At 42.7% G+C, this 20,179-nt stretch overlaps 2 protein-coding genes across 4 annotated transcripts in view; one reads left to right on the top strand and one right to left on the bottom strand.

Annotated features, from left to right (window-relative positions):
* Positions 1 to 11,173, top strand: part of MPHOSPH8 (M-phase phosphoprotein 8) — a 52,593-nt gene extending 41,420 nt beyond the window's left edge. The window contains exons 9-14 of one of the 2 annotated variants that reach the window (XM_002748873.6): positions 72 to 158; positions 3,177 to 3,331; positions 5,397 to 5,551; positions 7,696 to 7,823; positions 8,983 to 9,066; positions 9,605 to 11,173. In XM_002748873.6, coding sequence (XP_002748919.1) covers positions 72 to 158; positions 3,177 to 3,331; positions 5,397 to 5,551; positions 7,696 to 7,823; positions 8,983 to 9,066; positions 9,605 to 9,646 — 651 coding nt within the window. In that variant the 3' untranslated portion in view covers positions 9,647 to 11,173. Of the gene's footprint in view, positions 1 to 71; positions 159 to 3,176; positions 3,332 to 5,396; positions 5,552 to 7,695; positions 7,824 to 8,982; positions 9,427 to 9,604 lie in introns of those variants that run through there. The other variant, XM_017972982.4, reaches the window with a different exon arrangement.
* PSPC1 (paraspeckle component 1) overlaps positions 10,115 to 20,179 on the bottom strand; it is a 108,850-nt gene continuing 98,785 nt past the window's right edge. The window contains exons 7-8 of one of the 2 annotated variants that reach the window (XR_001911883.4): positions 15,133 to 15,232; positions 10,115 to 13,328 (exon numbers count right to left, since the gene is read on the bottom strand). The gene's annotated coding sequence lies outside the window, so the exon portion shown is untranslated. The remainder of the gene's footprint in view (positions 13,329 to 15,132; positions 15,233 to 20,179) is intronic. The other variant, XR_008481761.2, reaches the window with a different exon arrangement.

Here is a 20,179-nt window from a genome sequence, read left to right on the forward strand (position 1 = left end):
TTTCAAAATATCTGAAAACTGTCTTTTAAGTAATTTGGGGGATTAAATTTGCTTTTTTTTTCTTTTAATAGAACTTTTTAACTACAGTGGCTATTCTTTTGGAAGCAGGAGCTTTTGTAAATGTCCAGCAAAGCAATGGTGAGACCGCGCTGATGAAGGTAAATCCCTCCTGTGGGTTGTCCCTTTCTTCAGTACCTTGGCTGGTGCTCGTGTTGGCACCTGCCACTTTCAGGCACAGTGCTGGGGACTGAAAACCGAGTGGGTACGAAGACAGTCCTGGAGTCCAGCCGCTTACATGGGAGGAGGAGAAACGGGCCAGCAGGGCAGCAGTGAGAGCTCATATGCTCAGTGGTATGATTGGAACAGGCACAGGGCCATGAGGTCACAGGGAAGTGTTCCGAGCTGGGCCCTGGGGACATTGGAAGTCCTTAGGGTGGATGAGGCCAGTGCCATACTATGTCCTAAATGGCAGTCAAGTCAGCAGGGAGGGAGCACTCCAGCCACAGCTGGAACAGCGGGGAGGCTGCTGGCCTCAAAGCCAGGCTGAGGGTGGGACAGAGCTCCTCGTGTGCTTTGTGTGTTCATCATTTTATTTTGGTGAATTTGTCACCTTGGGCTTGCTCCTGTGTTCTGGAATGTGGTTCCCAGACAGGTTTTGAGAGGAAGGTCAGCAGTTTGGCATTTGTCTCAGGGGGCCCTGCCCAGTTTGGTTGGTTCCTCTGCGGCAGTTGTGGGTTCCTGGCCCAAGGTGCTGTTAGGATATAGCAGGTCCAGACACCCAGCCAGGGGTAGCCGGCTCAGCTCCCCATGGGCACCTGTCCTCTTACGTCCCTGGGATGCTTGGCTCTGTGTAAGCCATTGAGCCAAGCAGGGGCCTGCCCACAGTGTCCATTCCAGCCTCTGGCCCCAATAAGCAAAAGAGTATAGCCAAGTCCCGGTCTGCATGACACCTGGCATCGAATCCCACTGTGAACCCTATTTTGAAGGCCCAGACCACCTGTCCCTTGGCCTCGTGCTGCACAAGGCCCATAAACAGTCTCCTCTGCCGCCCAGGCTGGAGTGCAGTGGCACCATCATGACTCACTGAAGCCTCAACTTCCCAAGCTCAAGTGTCTCTTACCTCAGCCTCCCAAGTGCATGACACCAAGCCCAGCCATTTTTTTTTTCTTATTACAGGCAAGATATCACTGTGTTGCCCAGGCTGGTCTTGAGCTCCTGGCCTCAAGCACTTGCCTTTTGGTGCATGGGAATGTTCATTTTGTTCAGGAGCCTGACATTTGTCTTTTGTTTCCCTTCATTTGTTTCTGTGGGTGGTGTATGCGGAGCCAAGGTGGCCTCTCAAAGCATCATCTTGGTGACAGATGGCCAGGTCCACCCTGAACTGCAGCCATGCAGATGTGTCTAGAGCATGAGAGAGGTGGGTGGGCACAGATCCCCTGTGGGCCAAGTCTGAGGGTACTGGGGAGCCACAGCAAGGCTGAAGCTGGAGAAGGGTAGAATCGGATTAGAGGGTTCTCATTTGTTTGTTTTAATGCTTCTCAGTACAGAAGAGGCATAGATTGGGAGGAAGATAGTTTGCAGATTTGGCCAGAGGGTCTCCAGGTCACGTGAAATATTAAGTCCGTATCTCGGTAGTGGCAAAAGGGATGGAGCACGTGAGTTCACGGAGCTTGATAACTGGAGGTGACGCCTAGGCATTCCATTTCCTAATTGGGGCACAGGTGACACAGATGGGGGGAGTTGGGCATTGCGTTGTTTATGTGTCACCTCTGCACATTTCACTGGGGATTCTGGGCTCAGGAGAGAGGTGCAGACTGGAGATTTGGGTTTGTTGCCATTCAGCTCTGCAACACTGACTGTAGCCGTAGGTTGAGAGTGGGGTCATCCATGGGGAATTGGAAAGGAGAAAAGGGCCATAGATGGAAGAAGACTGCATGGGGAGAAGCGGAGGAGGAGGAGGAGGAGAAGGAGGAGAAGGAGGAGAGCATGTGAGAGCCACAGGGCGGAAGTGCTCCTCCACAGGCAGTGCCTCCCCCGGCACAGCAGGCACCTGGGTCAGCTCCTCAGGGCTGCCTGCCTTGCTGAGGTATGGTGTTGAGTTGGGTAGTGAGGTGCAGAGAGGAGATGGCTCTGAAGGTGGGTTGGGGAGGGCGTGGCATTTCTTCCCTGAGAGGACACGTAGCACTTACTTCACTGGATCTGAATTCCATAGACTGCCTTTATCTGCCGTGAAGTTTATTTAAGTATTTGTTCCTGAAAAGCTGTATTTTAATTGCTTTCAGGATTTAGCATGTTTAAGTTTTTTTGAGTTTTAGAATGAGATGTAAACATAGTAATTTTCACAAATTAAAATAAAAACCTTTTCACCTGAGGAGGAAGTGTCTAACATTGGTTCTTACCAGAGCGGGCAGGTGCAGAGGGTCTGCCCTCGCCCGTCGCTGTGGGCTCTGTGGGTCCCAGAGGGGCCTCTCACTCTCCCAGCATCTGCCTCACAGGGTAGGGAGGCACAGGGACCCGTATCTCCTTTCACAGATGGAAACATGAGCCTCAGAAGAATTAAAGGACTTATCTGAAGTCACGTGGCTAGTAAGTGGCAGAGACAAACTGTCGACTGTGCCACAGCTCCATCACAGATTTGCAAATTCAGATTCATATCTGTGCTTGGATGTCTCCTTTACAGTAGCAGCTGGGGACATTTTGAGGTTATGAGAGGTGCTTTTGAGATTCTGGAGAAAAAGCTCTCTATAGTGAGGGCCAGGCTTGCATATCTCTGTGCCTCTGCTGAGGGGCTGGCTCACAGGGGACAGCATGGCATGGACAGAGGACAGCAGGGGACTGTTTAGCAAGGCATGATGTCTCTTCTGTCTTGGGACTGAAGCATCCTTTTTGAAGTTGCCCATTTCCTGAAAATTCAGTGAAGAAATTGACTGAATGTAGCACACAGATTTCTGTGTTGGCCCCTGAGTCAAAGATATTCCCCACTTGTATTTAAACAATGCTTTGTGACTCCTAATGCCATGGCCTGACGGGCCCCATGAATTCTCTCCCCTCTTCCCTGCCCTGTGCCCTCTCTTCCCAGAGAACCCCCAGGCATGCATGGAGACAGGACCAGCAGCTGTGGGTAGTGTTACCACAGTTTACAGCTAAGTAATTGTTACTCCTTTTTCCTGACCTAGGCCTGTAAAAGAGGAAATTCAGACATTGTACGACTCGTAATTGAATGTGGAGCTGACTGCAACATTTTGTCAAAGCACCAAAACAGTGCCCTGCACTTTGCAAAGCAGTCTAACAATGTGCTTGTGTACGACTTGCTGAAGAGCCATTTAGAGACGTAAGTGGGAAGGACTGTGCCATGGTTAAGTCCCGTAGCCTACACCTGTTTATGTAGACACATTGTAATTGGAGTGGCCTGTGTGTAATTGCTCAGAAAAACATCCAGCACAAGTCCTGGTGGTTTTGTTTCCAGTAGATCACAGATTTAATAAATGGCACATGAATTATTTCTCTGCAAGTTATTTCTCGGAAAAATTCTTTTTTTGAGATGGAGCCTTGCTCGTCACCCAGGCTGGAATGCAGTGGCACAATCTCGGCTCACTGCAACCTCCACCTCCTGGGTTCAACTGATTCTCCTGCCTCAGCCTCCAGAGTAGCTGGGATTACAGGTGCCTGCCACCACACCTGGCTAAATTTTGTATTAGTAGAGATGGGGTTTTGCCATGTTGGCCAGGCTGGTCTCAAACTCCTGACCTCATGATCCACCCACAATGGCCTCCCAGAGTGCTGGGATTACAGGTATGAGCAACTGCGCCCAGCTAAGTCTCAAAAAATTTCCAAGTTAACATTGGCCTATCTGGGAGTATTTTTCTTAAATGTTAAGTATACTCTTAATTTGGTTAGCAAACATTTTCTTAAAAACATTTAAACTTGGCTGGGCACAGTGGCTCATGCTTGTAATTGTAGTGCATTGGGAGGCTAAGGTGGGTGGGTCACTTGAGGTCAGGAGTTTGAAACCAGCCCAGCCAACATGATGAAACCCCATCTCTATTAGAAAAAAAAATTAGCCAGGCATGGTGGTGAGTGCCTGTAATCCCATCAACTCAGGAGGCTGAAGCAGGAGAATCGCTTGAACCCAGGCAGCGGAGGTTGCAGTGCGCCAAAATGGTGCTACTGCACTCCAGCCTGGGTGACAGAGTGAGACTCCATCTCAAAAAAGAAAAAAAAAAAAACTTTAAACTTTTGTCTTTCTTTTTAATAGACTTTATTTCTTGCAACAGTTTTAAGCACAGCAAAGTTAAATGGAAGGTACATATTTCCAAGCCTCCCCCACAACATCCTCCCCTGCTGTTGAGATCCCAGTCAACCCACAGTGGTACATGACTACAGCCAATGTGCCTACAGGGACACCTCATAATCACCCGGAGCGCAGCACTGACATTAGGGCTCACTCGTGGTATTACAAATTGTCTGGATTTGGACAAATACATAATGACATCCATCTCTCATCACAGTGTCATACAGAATAGTTTCACTGCCTTAAAAAGCCTGTGTTTTCTACCTCTTCATCCTTCCCTCCCCCCTCACCCCTGACAACCACCAGTAATTTTACTGTCTTCATATTTTGCCCTACCCAGAACAGTTGGAATCACACATTATTTGGCCTTTTCAGATTGGCCTTTTTCATTTAGGAATAGGCATGAGAAGGAATGGAAGGAATCTGAGATTCCTTCCATGTCTTAATAGTGCATTTCTGATTAATATTCTGTTGTCAGTTGTCAGGATTTACCAGTTTATTCAGTTCATTCTTTTTCAAATAAATTCTAAATCACATTTTATTTGATTGTAAGTTCATACTTATAACAGTTTAGTATTCTATCACTTTAACTCTTTCAGCAACATGTATCAGAAACTCTCACAGACAGTAGCAAACTCAGGGTGGGTGTTTATGTAGCAGTGGGCCTCTGGGACCATGCCGGTCTCACTCAGTGCTGCTGATGGCTAGAGTCCTGACTCCCCTGTTCACATGGGGTGTTTGCAGAGATCCAGCAAGTAGAGTGACCCACTTTCCTGAATTGCCCAGGACTGAGGGGTTCCCATTTCTGATTTTCCACTGATTCATTAGACAACTATGTATTACACATAGACTTGTGCCAAGCACTGTTCTAAAGGCCAGGGAGATGGAAATGGCAGTGAGGGGAAGAGACTTCACTTCCACTGAGATGGACAAGACAGATACACGGGTGTCCGGTGCTGGATGGAGGTAGAGCTGGAAAGTGGAGGCAAACAGAGCTGCAGCTCTTTTTTGGAAGGTTGGCCTGAGAAGGCCTCACTGATATTTGACAGGCTTGTGGTTCTTTTCTACATTAATGTTAGCAATGCCTACTATTTGTTTTTCTTAGACTTTCCAGAGTAGCAGAAGAGACAATAAAGGATTACTTTGAAGCTCGCCTTGCTCTGCTAGAACCAGTTTTTCCAATTGCATGTCATCGACTCTGTGAGGGGCCAGATTTTTCAACAGATTTTAATTACAAACCCCCACAGAATATGCCAGAAGGTAAGCCTATGCCTCTTCACACTTTTCTATGTGAAGTGTGACACTATATTAACAGACCTTTAGACAGAATCTTTTCTTTGAGGAAATTCCATTATGTGTAATAATTCTGCAGACCAGTTAACAGCCAAGCTGCTCTGGTGAAAGAGAGACCCAGCTGACACCCCCTTCCCTGTTTTAACACCCATTTTGAGCTTGGAATTTGGGTCTTAATAATGACACTAGTTCCTAACGAGTTTTATGAAGGTCTGGAGTTTGAGTCCAGCCTGGCCAACATAGCCCCATCTCTACTAAAACTACAAAAATTAGTGGGGTGTGGCAGCAGGTGCCTATAGTCCCAGCCACTCTGGAAGATGAGGCAGAAGAATCACTTAAACCCAGACGGCAGAGGTTGCAGTTAGCTGAGATTGTGCCACTGCATGCCAGTCTAGGTGACAGAAGGAGACTCCCTCTCAAAAAAAAAAAAACAACTATAAATTATGATTCCACAACGTCAAGTTCTCTCAACACTAAGGTATTACAGATGGCTCTTTATATGTTTCTTAAATACATTTTCCATTTTATTAAGGTCAGCTTCAAGATTCTAAGCCTAGAATGTTTTTTCCCTGAATTTTGTTTGTAATAGTCTTGGCCGTAGAAAAACTCAGTGGAAAGAGATGGAAATGCCACTTCCCTCTCTAGCCTCTGCCCGACAGCTGCTCTCCAGGCAGGACTGTGGCTGGCCCTCCCTAGACACAGTGCTAGGTAGATGTGGAGGCAGCACTGTCTGCCAAGGGCAGGAAGCTGGACTCTAATCTTTTTTTGCTTAGAAACCCTTGTTACCCGTTTTGTAAATGGTCTCATTCCTGGAAAATGTATTGAAGAGACATAGCCATGACCCTGAAAGAGCCATTAGTGTAAGAGCCTGTAATACCTTAGTGTTGAGAGAACCTGACGTTGTGGAATCATAATTTATAGTTGTTTTTTTCTTTTGTTTTTGAGAGGAAGTCTCCCTCTGTCACCTAGACTGGCGTGCAGTGGCACAGTCTCAGCTAACTGCAACCTCTGCCTTCTGGGTTCAAGTGATTCTTCTGCCTCATCTTCCAGAGTGGCTGGGACTACAGGCACCTGCTGCCACACCCAACAAATTTTTGTAGTTTTAGTAGAGATGGGGCTATGTTGGCCAGGCTGGACTCAAACTCCAGACCTCAAGTGATCCGCCTGCCTCAGCCTCCCAAAGTGCTGAGATTACAGGCATGAGTCACCATGCTCAGCCAATAATGTACACTTTTGTTCATTCATGTGGAGCATCTGCATTGCCAGGTGTGGGCACCAGATAGCGATGGCCTGGGCTGGCCCTGGTGAACCTGAGCACCCACTGACATCCACAGCTGCTGGGCCTGCAGAGTTTTTTCAGCATGTGCACAAGGTCTGCATCAACCATTATTGATTGATTGAGATGGAGTCTCACTCTGTTCCCCAGGCTGGAGTGTAGTGGTGCGAAGTTGGCTCACTGCAACCTCCACCTCCCGGGTTCAACCGATTCCCCTGCCTCAGTCTCCTGAGTAACTGGGATCTCAGGCATGTGCCACCACACCTGGCTAATTTTGTATTTTTAATAGAGACAGGGTTTCTCCATGTTGGTCAGGCTGGTCTTAAATTCCTGACCTCAGGTGATCCACCTGCCTCAGCCTCCCAAAGTGCTAGGATTACAGGTGTGAGCCACCATGCCTGGCCAATTTTTGGTATGTCTTAATCAGAAAATTTGGAAGGGAACAAAGACTATGTGGAAGAAAATGGAAAACCACTCAGACCCACACCCAAAGATGCCCACCACTGGAATGTCCCTGGGACGTGTGCTCATTCATCAGGAACCTTTAAATACCAGTTTAGTAATTTCAGCGTAGAAAATCATACTTAAGTCTTTTCCATGAACTGTCAGTAGAGGTTACTTGGGCAAAAAGTAAAAAGGGTTCTGTGGGTTAAAAAATGCCAGGTGACACAAGCTTTGAGGCGGCCATCCTCCTCTGAGCCTCCAGCTGGAGTGGGTGATGCTTGTCTGACCAGGCCCAGCTCAGGGGCCCACTTCCATCTGGCGTGTGTGTTCCTCTCTCTGGGGGCTCAAGGTTGCATTTGGAGTAATTCACACACATCTCCCGTGTGTTCAGGCTCTGGCATCCTGCTGTTTATCTTCCATGCAAACTTTTTGGGTAAAGAAGTTATTGCGCGGCTCTGTGGACCATGCAGTGTACAAGCTGTAGTTCTGAATGATAAATTTCAACTTCCTGTTTTTCTGGTAAGGTACTCTATTTCACTACTGAAATGTACATTCTTCCAATCAAAAGCACAGATGACTTAACTTTAAATTTTTGTGTTTTAATAAAATATAATTGTTCATAAAAAATGGCCCAATTAATAGTAGTTGATTTAATTTTAAATTTTTTGTGTCTTAATAAAATCTAATTGTTCAGAAATGACCCAGCTAATATTACCCATAAAGTAAGATTATCCTAAATTTTATCAGTAGGAATTTTTCCTGTTTATTTTTTGCCTTAAATTATGCTTACTGTACTGTCTTTGGACCATCATTGTTCTGAATATAAATTCTTCATGATCTCAAAGATTCTTTGTATATAACTACTTGGCCATTTTTAGAATTCTTTCCTTGGACTCAATTAAGCAAAATTAGCTGGATATAGTCACTTTAACACTGTACTGTATATGACTGGGTCCTTTTTAATCCAGTTTCCTGGATTAATTTTGTCATTTGTATATTTTTAATCAAGGGAAAAATAAATGACTTTTTTTTTTCCCCCGAGACAGGCTCTTGCTTAATGTTGTCCAGGCTGGAGTGCAGTGGCATGGATCACAGCTCACTGCAGCCTCGACCTCCCAGGCACAAGCAATCCTCCTGCTTCAGCCTCCCAACTACCTGGGACTACAGACATGCCACCACGCCCAGCTAATTTTTTTGTATTTTTTTGTAGAGACAGGGTTTCACCATGTTGGCCAGGCTGGTCTTAAACTTCTGGGCTCAAGCGATCTGCCGCCTTGGTCTCCACAACATACTGACTTATGAATTAAAAATAAGCACTTTGGGTGGCCCAAATGGGCAGATCACCTGAGGTCAGGAGTTCGACACCAGCTTGGCCAACATGGTGAAACCCCGTCTCCGCTAAAGATACAAAAATTAGCCGGGCATTTGGCAGGCACCTATAATCTCTACCCAGGAGGCTGAGGCAGGAGAATCACTGGAACCTAGGAGGCAGAGGCTTCAGTGAGCCAAGATCATACCACGGCCTCCAGCCTGGGCAACAGAGATTCCGTCTCAAAAACAATAAATAATAAAAATAAATAAAACTTATTTATGATTCTTTTACACCATTGATGTTTTAAAGGCTTCTGGTGTAAGTCTGTGTGAAAAAACACTGATTTTTTTTTTCTTTCCATTGTAGGACAGTCATTTTGTTTACTCATTCAGCCCTATTGCAGGTCCCAATAAACTCTTCATAAGGTTGACGGAAGCACCCTCTGCCAAGGTGAACATCCTTTCTTCATATTTAGTGTCACTACTCAAGTTGTTACTCCAGATTACTGTGTCATCATTAGAAAAGAATTCCAAGAATCCTGGTGTGTCTGTCCTAGAGACAGGCACTTCATTGAGTAGTGATTCTAGGTGCACTCCCTCGGTCTACACTGTGTTAGACATGATAATGTGGCAGGAAAAGGACCAGGCTGCAGCTGAGAAGAACGCCCTCTAGAGGATGCAGCCGTCTGAATCATGTTCTAGGCCTTCGTATGGAATTGCCAAATGTGTTATCTTTAGGGCGGTCCCTAATCTCTCTTGTGTGAAAGGAAGCTGGACAAAATAGTCTGTCTAATAAAACAGTAATATAAAATTATAAGCACTTGGAATTATTTCTTGAATTAAAATGGCAGTGATCTAACAGTGTAAATTGATGATAAGCAACTTGAAAATATTGCCAAATAATAGAAGCAAACCTCAGCTATGTGTGGTTTTTCTTGTAAGGGTAAATCTGGATCTGTACTGACACCTGCATTCTTTTCTTTCAACAGGTTAAGTTGCTAATAGGTGCATATAGAGTGCAGCTGCAGTGACCAAACAGCAGGGATTGGGTGGAGTTCTCTGCAGACCGATTCCTGTATCTCTTTGACAGCAGTTTGGAATTCCAGCACATCTATGTAAAGTTTTGTCTAAACCTCTTGCAATCAAGCCTGTTGTCTGTCATAGTCCGTAAGATGCAACATAGCTGTGTCTGTGCCAGGGTGCTGGAATCTCAGTGCAGTGTCCAGACTGCATATTTCAGTTTTTCCACAATGTGGATAGTACATATGAGGATTATTTAAGAAAATTAAAGACTTTTTCTTTTTTTTTTTGGAGATAGAGTTTCACTCTTGTTGCCCAGGCTGGAGTGCAATGGCACAACCTCAGCTCACCGCAACCTCTGCCCCCCAAGTAGCTAGGATTACAGGCATGCCCAGCTAATTTTTTATTTTTAGTAGAGACGGGGTTTCTCCATGTTGGGCAAGCTGGTCTCAAACTCCTGGCCTCAGGTGATCCAACCACCTCAGCCTCCAAAGTGCTGGGATTACAGGTGTGAGCCACTGTGCCCAGCAAGACTTATTAACTTGAAATTTTTTGTTAGCCCTGGTGAACTTCTGTGTTTAAAAAAAAGTAAAAAATTCAACTATGAAGCATTTGCTTACAGCAAGGGAGCCATGTTATAGTCAAGTTACCCAAGCACGGAATAAAGTGTGGGTTTGTTGCCCTTGAAGGGGTTGGGAGTCCTGATCTTTTTCTAGTAGACACATTCCCCAAGCACAAAAAGTGGAGACGGCAGTCGCTCTATAAATGTGCTGTAGTCACTTATCTTTTCAAAGGGTAACAAGTCTAAGATTTAGCAAGAATATAAATCAGTACACTACGAGGCATGAAATAATATTAAATGTAAACTTTTGGCCGGGTGTCGTGGCTCACACCTATAATCCCAGTGCTTTGAAGGCTGAAGCTGGAGGACCGCTTAAGCACAAGAGTTCAAGACCAGCCTGGGTAACACGGGTGGCACACACCCATAGTCCCAGCTTCTCAGGAAGCTGAGGTGAAAGGATTGCTTGAGCTGGGAGGCCAAGGCTGCAGTGAACCGTGAAAGGCCACTGCACTCCAGCCTAGGTGACAGAATGAAATCCTGTCTCAAAAACAAAAACAAAACAATGAGCTTTTAACTTTGTTCTTGGAATCTGTACCTTTTTTTAAAGCCACATCTTGTACCTTTGTTTTGAGTATCAACTGGGAAGATGGGACTTAGGTATCAGCCAAGCCTATTACCTATCAGCTGTGTGGGAGCCGCCACCCTATCTTGGAAGAGTTCCTGCTTCTGTAGATTACCCACAGGTTGAACTCATAGCCTCTTAAATAATATCTGGCAAGCATAAATCAAGCTCAGTCTGGGTTATGGAGAAGTTGAAAATTGTTTTGTTCCTCATTAGTTTCTAATTGTATAAAATACGATTTTAATGAAAACTTTTCAGAATTCATATTTGTATAGATATTTCAGAGCACCATTTTTACTTTACATCCTAAAACTGCCTTTTCCTATGGTTTTGTCAATAAAACATTATGACGTTGGTCTGTTTCCTTTTAGATCTCAAGTTTCAAAACTTTAAAATATGGTTGATATTTGCAATTTTTTAGCTAAGTGAGGGCTGAGATTGGACTTTTTCAACTAAATTGAATCATGTAGTATATCTGGTTTCATAGCTTTCTGGGGGACAAAGGAGCTGTGAGTCAGCAGTAGTGCAGGTCAGGAGCAATAAAGGAGACAGTAGAAGTTCAACTACAGATGTGAATGAACAGCCTCAGGAACTGTGAGAAAGAAGGTGACCTGCTATTGATCAGGAAGGCAGGGCTGCCTAAGCCACAAACCAAATAGGAATCGGCACATAGTTCAAAATTATTTTGGGGTGAAAAAAGCCTAAGCAATGATCCCTCTGGAAAACAAAGCAGTTCTCAGGCAGCACCTTACCAAAGGTTTATAGATAATGTTTAGAACTACAGGTCAAGGCCCAAAGGAACCTCGTGTAGTTAAAGTGTATGCAGCACAGCTTATGTGACAGAGGACATAGGCCTAGACATGTCCAGATCTCCTAATCTTTCCCCTGGAAGGCTATGAAGTAGATACAGTACATGATTCAGTTCATGGCCTAGGATACAGGCAATCTCGAGACTAAGCTCACCACAGATGGGATGCATGGCTGTAGCCAGACTCAGTCATGTCCTCTGCCATTACTCCTTTCCAGTGTCTGCTGTGTAAGGACAACATAATTGGGCTGTTCAATAATTTACTAGCAACAGCACTCAGAACTAGTCTGCCGTAATGGCTGTAGTAAAAAGTACACTACACATTCTTTTGTCTGTTCTGCCAAAAAGAGGGACTCTGATGTTGAATAACTACAATTAGATATGAGGAGTTTGGTTTCAGTCCAGAAATAGGAAACTATTCCACTTTTATACACTATCAAGTCAATCCTATCTTGGGTATTAAATGTGGAGAATCTTATTTAGTAGAATCATTAGGAAAGTCGATTTGAAGCTCAGGTGCTACTTCCTGAGTTCCGCTTTGTATCCATTATATTGAATACAAAGTAAGGTAGCTTTGAAAGTAAGGTCCCCCCACCACACACGAACACACAAAGCAGACTTACTGTGAATATACTACTGCTGGCAAGGCTTATAAGGTACTCAGCATGTGAACCAGGGACTGATAAAGCACACACTGTGAAAGGCTGGATTGGATGCCCAGAATAAAAATGGAGTGGAGAAGCTCAAGGAGGAGGATAAGCAAAACAAGGAAGGCAGGAGACACAACAGACTGTGAAAAACCTGGGTCACGAAATGACAAAGGCTAAAGAGTTTGAAATGTTTACTATTTCATGCAGTTAACATGTTTCATAGCCTTAAGTCTATAAAGTTTTAGACTTACCCCATATCCTCGCTAAGTCAAGACCCCTTTGGAATTTACACTGCTTTCTTTTGACTTCCATTGACTTGCAGCTAATGGTCCTTACACAGCAAAACTGGGATTTCTAGATGTCTCCCTCCAAGTTCCGAAAAGCCTCACTAGGTAAGGTGCAAGATTGTGAAGACAATGAAGGTTCATAATTCAGTCACAACATGATCAGAAACATGATCAGGGACTCATCTGTCCACCTGGAACCACTTTAGTTTTGAAGGTGACATCACCAGACATCCCCGCAGCACGCTCTCCTTCCTGTGCTAACTCCCGCTATTTGTTTGCCTGAGCCAGTTCATGTTTCAGTAAAACAGGACTTTTCTCCCAACAATGCCAATTTTCTTATTCTCAATTTTGAGAACCAAAATTTGGGCTATGAGGGCCAGTTTTTGAAAATCCTCTAATGGTTTCCAGTCACAGAGTGTTGAAAAGGAAGGATCTGTTGACTATTGTGAATTTGTGCATTGCTACCATACTACTGTCCAACATAAACCAGCAAGACCACCAGACCAAGGAGTAGTTAGCAATGTAATTTACAAATAAAAAGCCAAAACCCTCAATAAAAAGGAAAACTAGTGTACACTTATTCAGGAGATCATTTTTAACCACAGAAAATGTGCCCCTATAGTATGTTTTTAAGTGTAAAGTGTTATGATTGCCCAGACATCCATAAACTGCTTACATAAGAAATTCATAAATGAGGTAAGATTTGTTTTCTGTCTTGTTTCTCCCAGGTCATGAACAGGATTTTTCCCACAAAATGTTTTGACCTGGAAAAGAAACAGAGTCTTCATTAGTAAACAGGACCTAATCTCCACAGATTTTTCTAAAGAAAGAAGAGCTTTCAGTCATAAAGTAAATGCTGGACTAGAATCACTGACCAGCCAGCAGACCTAAAAAAAAAAATTTCAAGGTTCAATATTAAGATTGTTGAAGGAAAAAACTGTCATGAAAATGGCAATTTCTTAACTCTTTAAAAGCAGATTCAATGTCTATCACGAGAATTAATTATTTGGTATTTTAATAATTTTACTTTCTTTACATGTTTCTGGAGTGAACATGTTTCTTTTCAGTTAGAAGTAAAATATATAATGAAAAGAAGTTTAAGTAACAGTGTTCATATTTTTATTTTTTTATTTTTTTTTTAAAGATGGGGTTTTAGCATGTTGGTCAGGCTGGTCTTGTACTCCCAACCTCAGGTGATCCGCCCATCTTGGCCTCCAAAGTGCTTGGATTACAAGTGTGAGCCACCACGCCCAGCCCAGTATTCATATTTTTTAACCAAAATTTTAAAATCCTGAAGATCCAATGACAAATCTATTTGATAGGCTTATCAAATCTCCCCTTCTCTCCCTGAAGGCCACAGAATGCCACAGTCTTGATCTATGCCACAGATAGCTTATGGATACACAAATTCTTTTCCTTACCCATATATGAGATTGGTTATTTGGATTTTCAGAGACATATATATACAGCAATTTGAAAGTTTACTATAAAATTATTCTCTAGGTTCTGTGCATTCTGAAGCTCCCAGAGGATGCTGCTGCTGGTCTGGGGCCCAGGCTGGAGAACCAAAGCCTGAGATTAACTTTCTGGAGCTGGGAATAGTACGCAAAACAGCTATCACACTTTTGTGCTGCATGAGGTGTCAGATACTTTGAAAAGGTAAAATTATGGAATACATCAGCGCATCTCAAACCAAGTGCACACAAATCCTGGAAAAGAAACAGCCTTCACTAGTACACAGGACCTGATCTCCACAGTTAAAATGGATTTTCTGACTTGCAGGACTCTGTCCTGCATGGGAGATCCTGTATTTCCAAGAAGCTCTCAGGCAACTCTGTCACTCCTAGTCCCCAGCACCACTTATAGCAGCAAGAATAAGAGAAAATAATGTTTATCATCACCAGATAAGAGCTAGGAAAAAAATACACTCAATACTTTCTGGATCTATTAGGATGCCGCATTAATGTTTCAATAATATTTTATGTGTGACAAAAGAATAGAAAAATTGTGACCCCTCTCCAAAACAGAAAGAGGAGGAATGGATCTGATTTTCTGATGCCATTTTTAAGATTACATACTTTCCAAAGGAACACAGTTTAAAATTCTAGGTTTGGAGGTTATTAAAAATCAACAGGAAATTTTTTTACTTTATAAAAAGACCTTTTTTTTTTTCTCTCCTCACTCCAAGACCTCTATAAAATGTCATTTCCCCTCAGTCCAGTTTTACCTGAAGACAAATCAATATATGCATTACACCAGTGAGGAAAGAGGAGGCAAGGCAGAGCTGACAGTCCCCTCTGGCCTTGCTGAGAGACCAGCTGTGATGCCAGCGTTTCCGGTGAAACCCAGTGTATCCTACAAAACATGTTCTTCACAGGCCAACCTATAGAGGCTTCAGCTTCAGCTATAAACTGTTCATAAATATTCTACCGACTCAAAACACTGAGACCATTATATATGTTCATTACAGTCAACAGAATCAGAATCAGGAAGAACGGACTAGAGAAAACTAGGAAGAAATGAATACTCAAGGATCTGTTAGAAAATAATGAGCAGATACGGACTGACCTGAAAGGAAGTATGATTCCAGTACTTCTGGTCTTAACTCTTCTGAATTATACTGCAAGCTGAACTTCAGGTACCTTCAGCCACATTTTCTTTTATCACCCTAGAAATACAATGAAATCAGATACAGCCTTTTTAAAAACTGATTTCAGTAAACAATGAGAAAATCAGAGTTAACTCGTGTCATAAAGTTCTTAACAGTAATTGAGGTTTCGATGCCATTTAGTGCTTGCTGTGTGGTCTGACTGTGTCCATTCAGTAAGGATTTTGTTTTTAATTAAAAATACTCTCCATTTCCTCAAAGAACATCAATCAACTTAAAATTCAGCTTCATTTTATCTTCTACGGTAAACAGTATTAAGCCCTAAGTACCAAATAATTTTCAGATCTGCTAACAATTTATTAAGAATCTTTTTGCTAAATCCTTATTTCCATAGGCCCTCTTATACAGATTGTTGATACCTCAGCACAACACAGCTGAAAACCTTGTAAATGCAAAATCCCAAAAGGATCCTCACTCTCAGTGCATCTACAAATCCATATTCCACTTGTACCAAGGCAGGGAATACAAATGTGTCTGTCATGCTCCATCAGAAACAGACTGTTACCCTAGTAAGACCTTGATCAACGTTCTTCAAAGAGCATGGACCCAAAATATTTCAACAGAGAACAGGTTTATGTGTACTGTTATCCTTACAACATACCTGAAATATTCATACGGTCATACATAATTGCATTTTAGGAATACACATAAACATACAGCTGTTTGCTCAATTTTCAACTGTTGGGGGTCCATAATCCAAAAATACTGGAAATCACTACCCTACATCAGTGTTGTTAAAACTCATTTGAATTTCAATTTGCCTGAGAATCGGATGAAGCCTGAAACTGTCCCCTCAAAAAGCATATGAAATATAGACAAGATTGTGCCTGCAAGGGGACCCACAGACACCTTAATGCTCCCCAGTAACCCAAGAGGATCCATGGGGTCCCTGAAATCAAATCTTTGGGGTTTTGGTTGTTTTGAGAGAGGGTCTCGCTTTGTCACCCAGGTTGGAGTGCAATGGCATGAACATGGCTCGCTGCAGCCTTGACTTCCCAAGCTCAAGCAATCCTCCTGCCTCAGCCTCTCAAGTAGCCAAGACTATAGGTGCGCACCACCACACCCAGCTAATTGTTGTATTTTTTTGTAGAGATGGGGTTTTGTCATGTTGTCCAGGCTGGTATGGAACTCCTGAGTGAGGCAGTCCTCCAGCCTTGGCCTCTCAAACTGCTAGGAATACAGGTGTGAGCCACCACGCCTGGCCTATAATTATCTTTGAAACAAAGAATGCCATAAATGAACAAATTATTTTTTATATATTTCCACCAGCAAATGACATTCTATCTACTCTTGTAGGCAGGCTCTGTATTTATAGACTCTGTATCCTTATATTCAACCATAGATTGAAGATGCAGTTAGAGGCCAGGCATGGTGGCTCATGCCTTCCCAGCACTTTGGGAGGCTGAGGTGGGCAGATCACTTGAGTCCAGGAGTTTGAGAACAGCCTGGCCAACATGGCAAAGTTCTGTCTCTACAAAAAAATAAAATACAAAAATTAGCAACGTGTGGTGGTGCATGTCTGTAGTCCCAACTAATTGGCAGGCTAAAGCAGGAGGATCATTTGGGCCAGGACGTGGAGGCTGAAGTGAGCTGAGACAGCACCGCTGCACTCCAGCCCCAGCAACAGAGCAAGACCCTGTCTTAAAAATGAAAAGAAAATGTAGTTAGGCCTCCAGTGATTGTGTCTGTACTGAACATGTACAGACTTCTTTCGCTGTCATTGTTAATGTAACTCCATAGCATTTACACTGTATGAGGTATATTGTAAGTAACTAGAGGTAATTTAAAGTATACAGGAGGATGTGCATTGAATATGTGAAACAGTATAGTATTTTATATCAGGAACTGCAGGATCTGCAGATTTTGGTATTCACAAAAGGCAGAAGCAATCTCCTGGGATATGGAGGAACAATTGGTACAGTAAAGGCTGACAAGAAAAATAAACAGAACCCTAAACCAAACTGGATAATGGCATGACTTAATTCTTCTCAACATCAGAACTACTGAAAACTTTAAGCCTTCTCAACTTCTCAAATATATGAATACTCAATTTATCCTCCTGCCTCACCCTCCCAAGTAGCTGGGACTACAGGCACATGCTACCACACCCAGCTAATTTTTGTATTTTTAGTAGAGATGGGGTTTTACCATCCTGGCTAGGGTGATCCCAAACTCCTGATCTCAGGTGATCCACCAGCTTCAGCCTCCCAAAGTGCTGGGATTATAGGTGTGAGCCACCACGCCCGGCCCAATAATTTTTAAAAGGGTAATCTATCTTATTACCTCTGTTAAATACTTGAAAGTTACTAGTGTTCTGTTTAAAGTCATCTTACAAAAAAGTGACACGGTCAATTGTACATTGAATGAAACCATCACAATGAGCTACTACACAAATACATCTATTCAATGATACTCATAATATGGATTTCAAAATATGTGAAGTCCTAGAAAGCTAAAACACAAAGACAGGACTTCATATTTCCTGATCCTGAAGAACACTTTCTCCATCAAAGTGATACTGCCAAATATGAAAAAAAAAAAAAATCAAATTAAAAGGGCTCCTTTAACTGAAATCCTATAAAGCATAACTGTAACAAGACTATATGACATCACCTTGAACACAGGCAGTCTGTCTTTAATTTTACAATAAAGTTGGGTCAATAAGAACTGCACACACATTAATGGGGGATTTTATCCTCACACCAAAACATTTAGACAAGAGCAAATAAAAAAAGGCCCCTCTAACCACACACTAAGATTGAATAGAGACATTTTTCACATAGAAATGTAAATAGTCAATACCACATATACTCTTCTGATGACTTAAAGAATAAAACATTAAAATACAAAGCCAGGCACGGTGGCTCACACTTGTAATCCCAGCACTTTGGGAGGCCAACACAGGAGGACTGCTTGAGACCAGGAGACCAGCCTGGACAACATAGTGAGATGACTCTACAAAAAATTTAAAAATTAGCTGGGTGCCGTGTGGCACACCCAGGTTGTCCTGGCTACTTGGGGGGCTGAGATGGGAGATCAATCTCCCATCTCTTGAGCCCAAGAGTTCAAGGCTTCAGTGAGCTATGATCAATCATGCCACTGCACTCCAGTCTAGGTGACAGAGTGAGACTCTAAAAATTAATAATAAAATAAAATGTAAAGATATTTTTAAATAAAGAAGCCCCATTCTTTTGAGAATGGTAAACTGTAATAATGGATGTAACATTCTCCCAGCCTTTGAATGAAATATACTCTTTTCCCTGAAGACACAAAGTCTACTATTACTCATGTATTACATGTTATATATTATGTAATATATAAAGGATATATAATAGAAGTCCTAAGGAATAAATATATAAAATACAGGTAATATATGATCTAATGAGCCTGGAGGCTGAGCTGTTCAAATTACAATACATGAACTGTAAAACTTCAAGAAACAGGATTTTAACAATGGCATATGTTGAAAGTTGGCTAAAAGGCAAGATTTCCTGTGAAGCAGACACCTGTGATGCTGAGCAACAGGGACTAGCATTTTTTATTTATTTATTTTTTCTTCTTGGGACCAGCATTTTTTAAACCAGCATGTTCACTGTTCAACCACAGGGTTTCCCTTCGGAGAAAGGTATGCTCTGAAGTCTGCAGAGTTTGGAGGGGTAGGGATTTCCATGTTATCTAACATGACCACCAGATAAATCTTATACAGAGGTGTATTTACAACTGAATATGATCCTTTGCCTTCATGACAAAGGCACAGACCATAACGTTAGCTGCTAAAGCAATAAATAAACTAAATGCTATTACAAGCAATTCATAGCTGTCAAAATATACAGTACTGCCTTTCACCAAAGCTGTTCTAGTGTTACCTGGAAGAGTCTCGCTAAGCAACAAAGAATGTATCTTCAACACAGAGTATAAATGATGAAGACTCAGTGAAAGATATACCAACAGAATAAGGCAAAAAATTCAAAAGCCAACGTTTTCTGAGAAAATGCCTATGAAAGCAACAAACAGGAAAGAAATTGCCAGCAGCTCCACAAGGTCCTACTACTTTTGCATATAACACAACTTCAAAAAATGAACAAATTATTTAACATATTAAAATATAAGCTCAGTTAAGTGAACAACTGGATGATGTTTAATAAAGAAGTTCCATCTTTCAGCTAATATTTTGCAAGAAGCAAAAAATCCCTAATATGAGCACAATTCTGGATTCCTAATATCACCTGGCTTCTCAGAATTCTAATAAAGCTATCTATGCTTAACTCGTTTTTACATTCACATGATTATACATGGATTACACATAGGTCAATGAGTTTTAACACCAAATGGTAATGAAATCACAAAATCTAGTTAAATAGCAATATGGGTGTACAGCAATCAAAGAAAAGCAGTACTTTACAAAAGAAGGTGTCTGAGTGGCAAGGAAAAGAAGTATATAGTCCTGGCACAGTGGCTCACGCCTGTAATCCCAGCACTTTGGGAGGCCACGGCGGGCAGATGACGAGGTCAAGGGATCGAGACCATCCTGGCCAACACGGTGAAACCCTGTCTCTACTAAAAATACAAAAAAAAAAAAAAAAAAAAAAAAAAAAAAATTAGCCAGGCATGGTGGCACGCACCTGTGGTCCCAGCTACTCAGGAGGCTGAGGCGGAAGAATCGCTTGAACCCAGGATGCAGAGGTTGCAGTGAGCCGAGATTGCGCCACTGCATTCCAGCCTGGTGACAGAGCAAGACTCCATCTCAAAAAAAAAAAATATATATATATATAGCTGGGCATGGTGGCTCAAGCCTGTAATCCCAGCACTTTGGGAGGCTGAGGCGGGTGGATCACGAGGTCAAGAGATTGAGACCATCCTGGTCAACATGGTGAAACCCCGTCTCTACTAAAAATACAAAACATTAACTGGGCATGGTGGCGCGTGCCTGTAATCCCAGCTACTCAG

This window comes from Callithrix jacchus, chromosome 5 (assembly GCF_049354715.1).
Source record: "Callithrix jacchus isolate 240 chromosome 5, calJac240_pri, whole genome shotgun sequence".
Classification (NCBI taxonomy): Eukaryota; Metazoa; Chordata; class Mammalia; order Primates; family Cebidae; genus Callithrix; species Callithrix jacchus.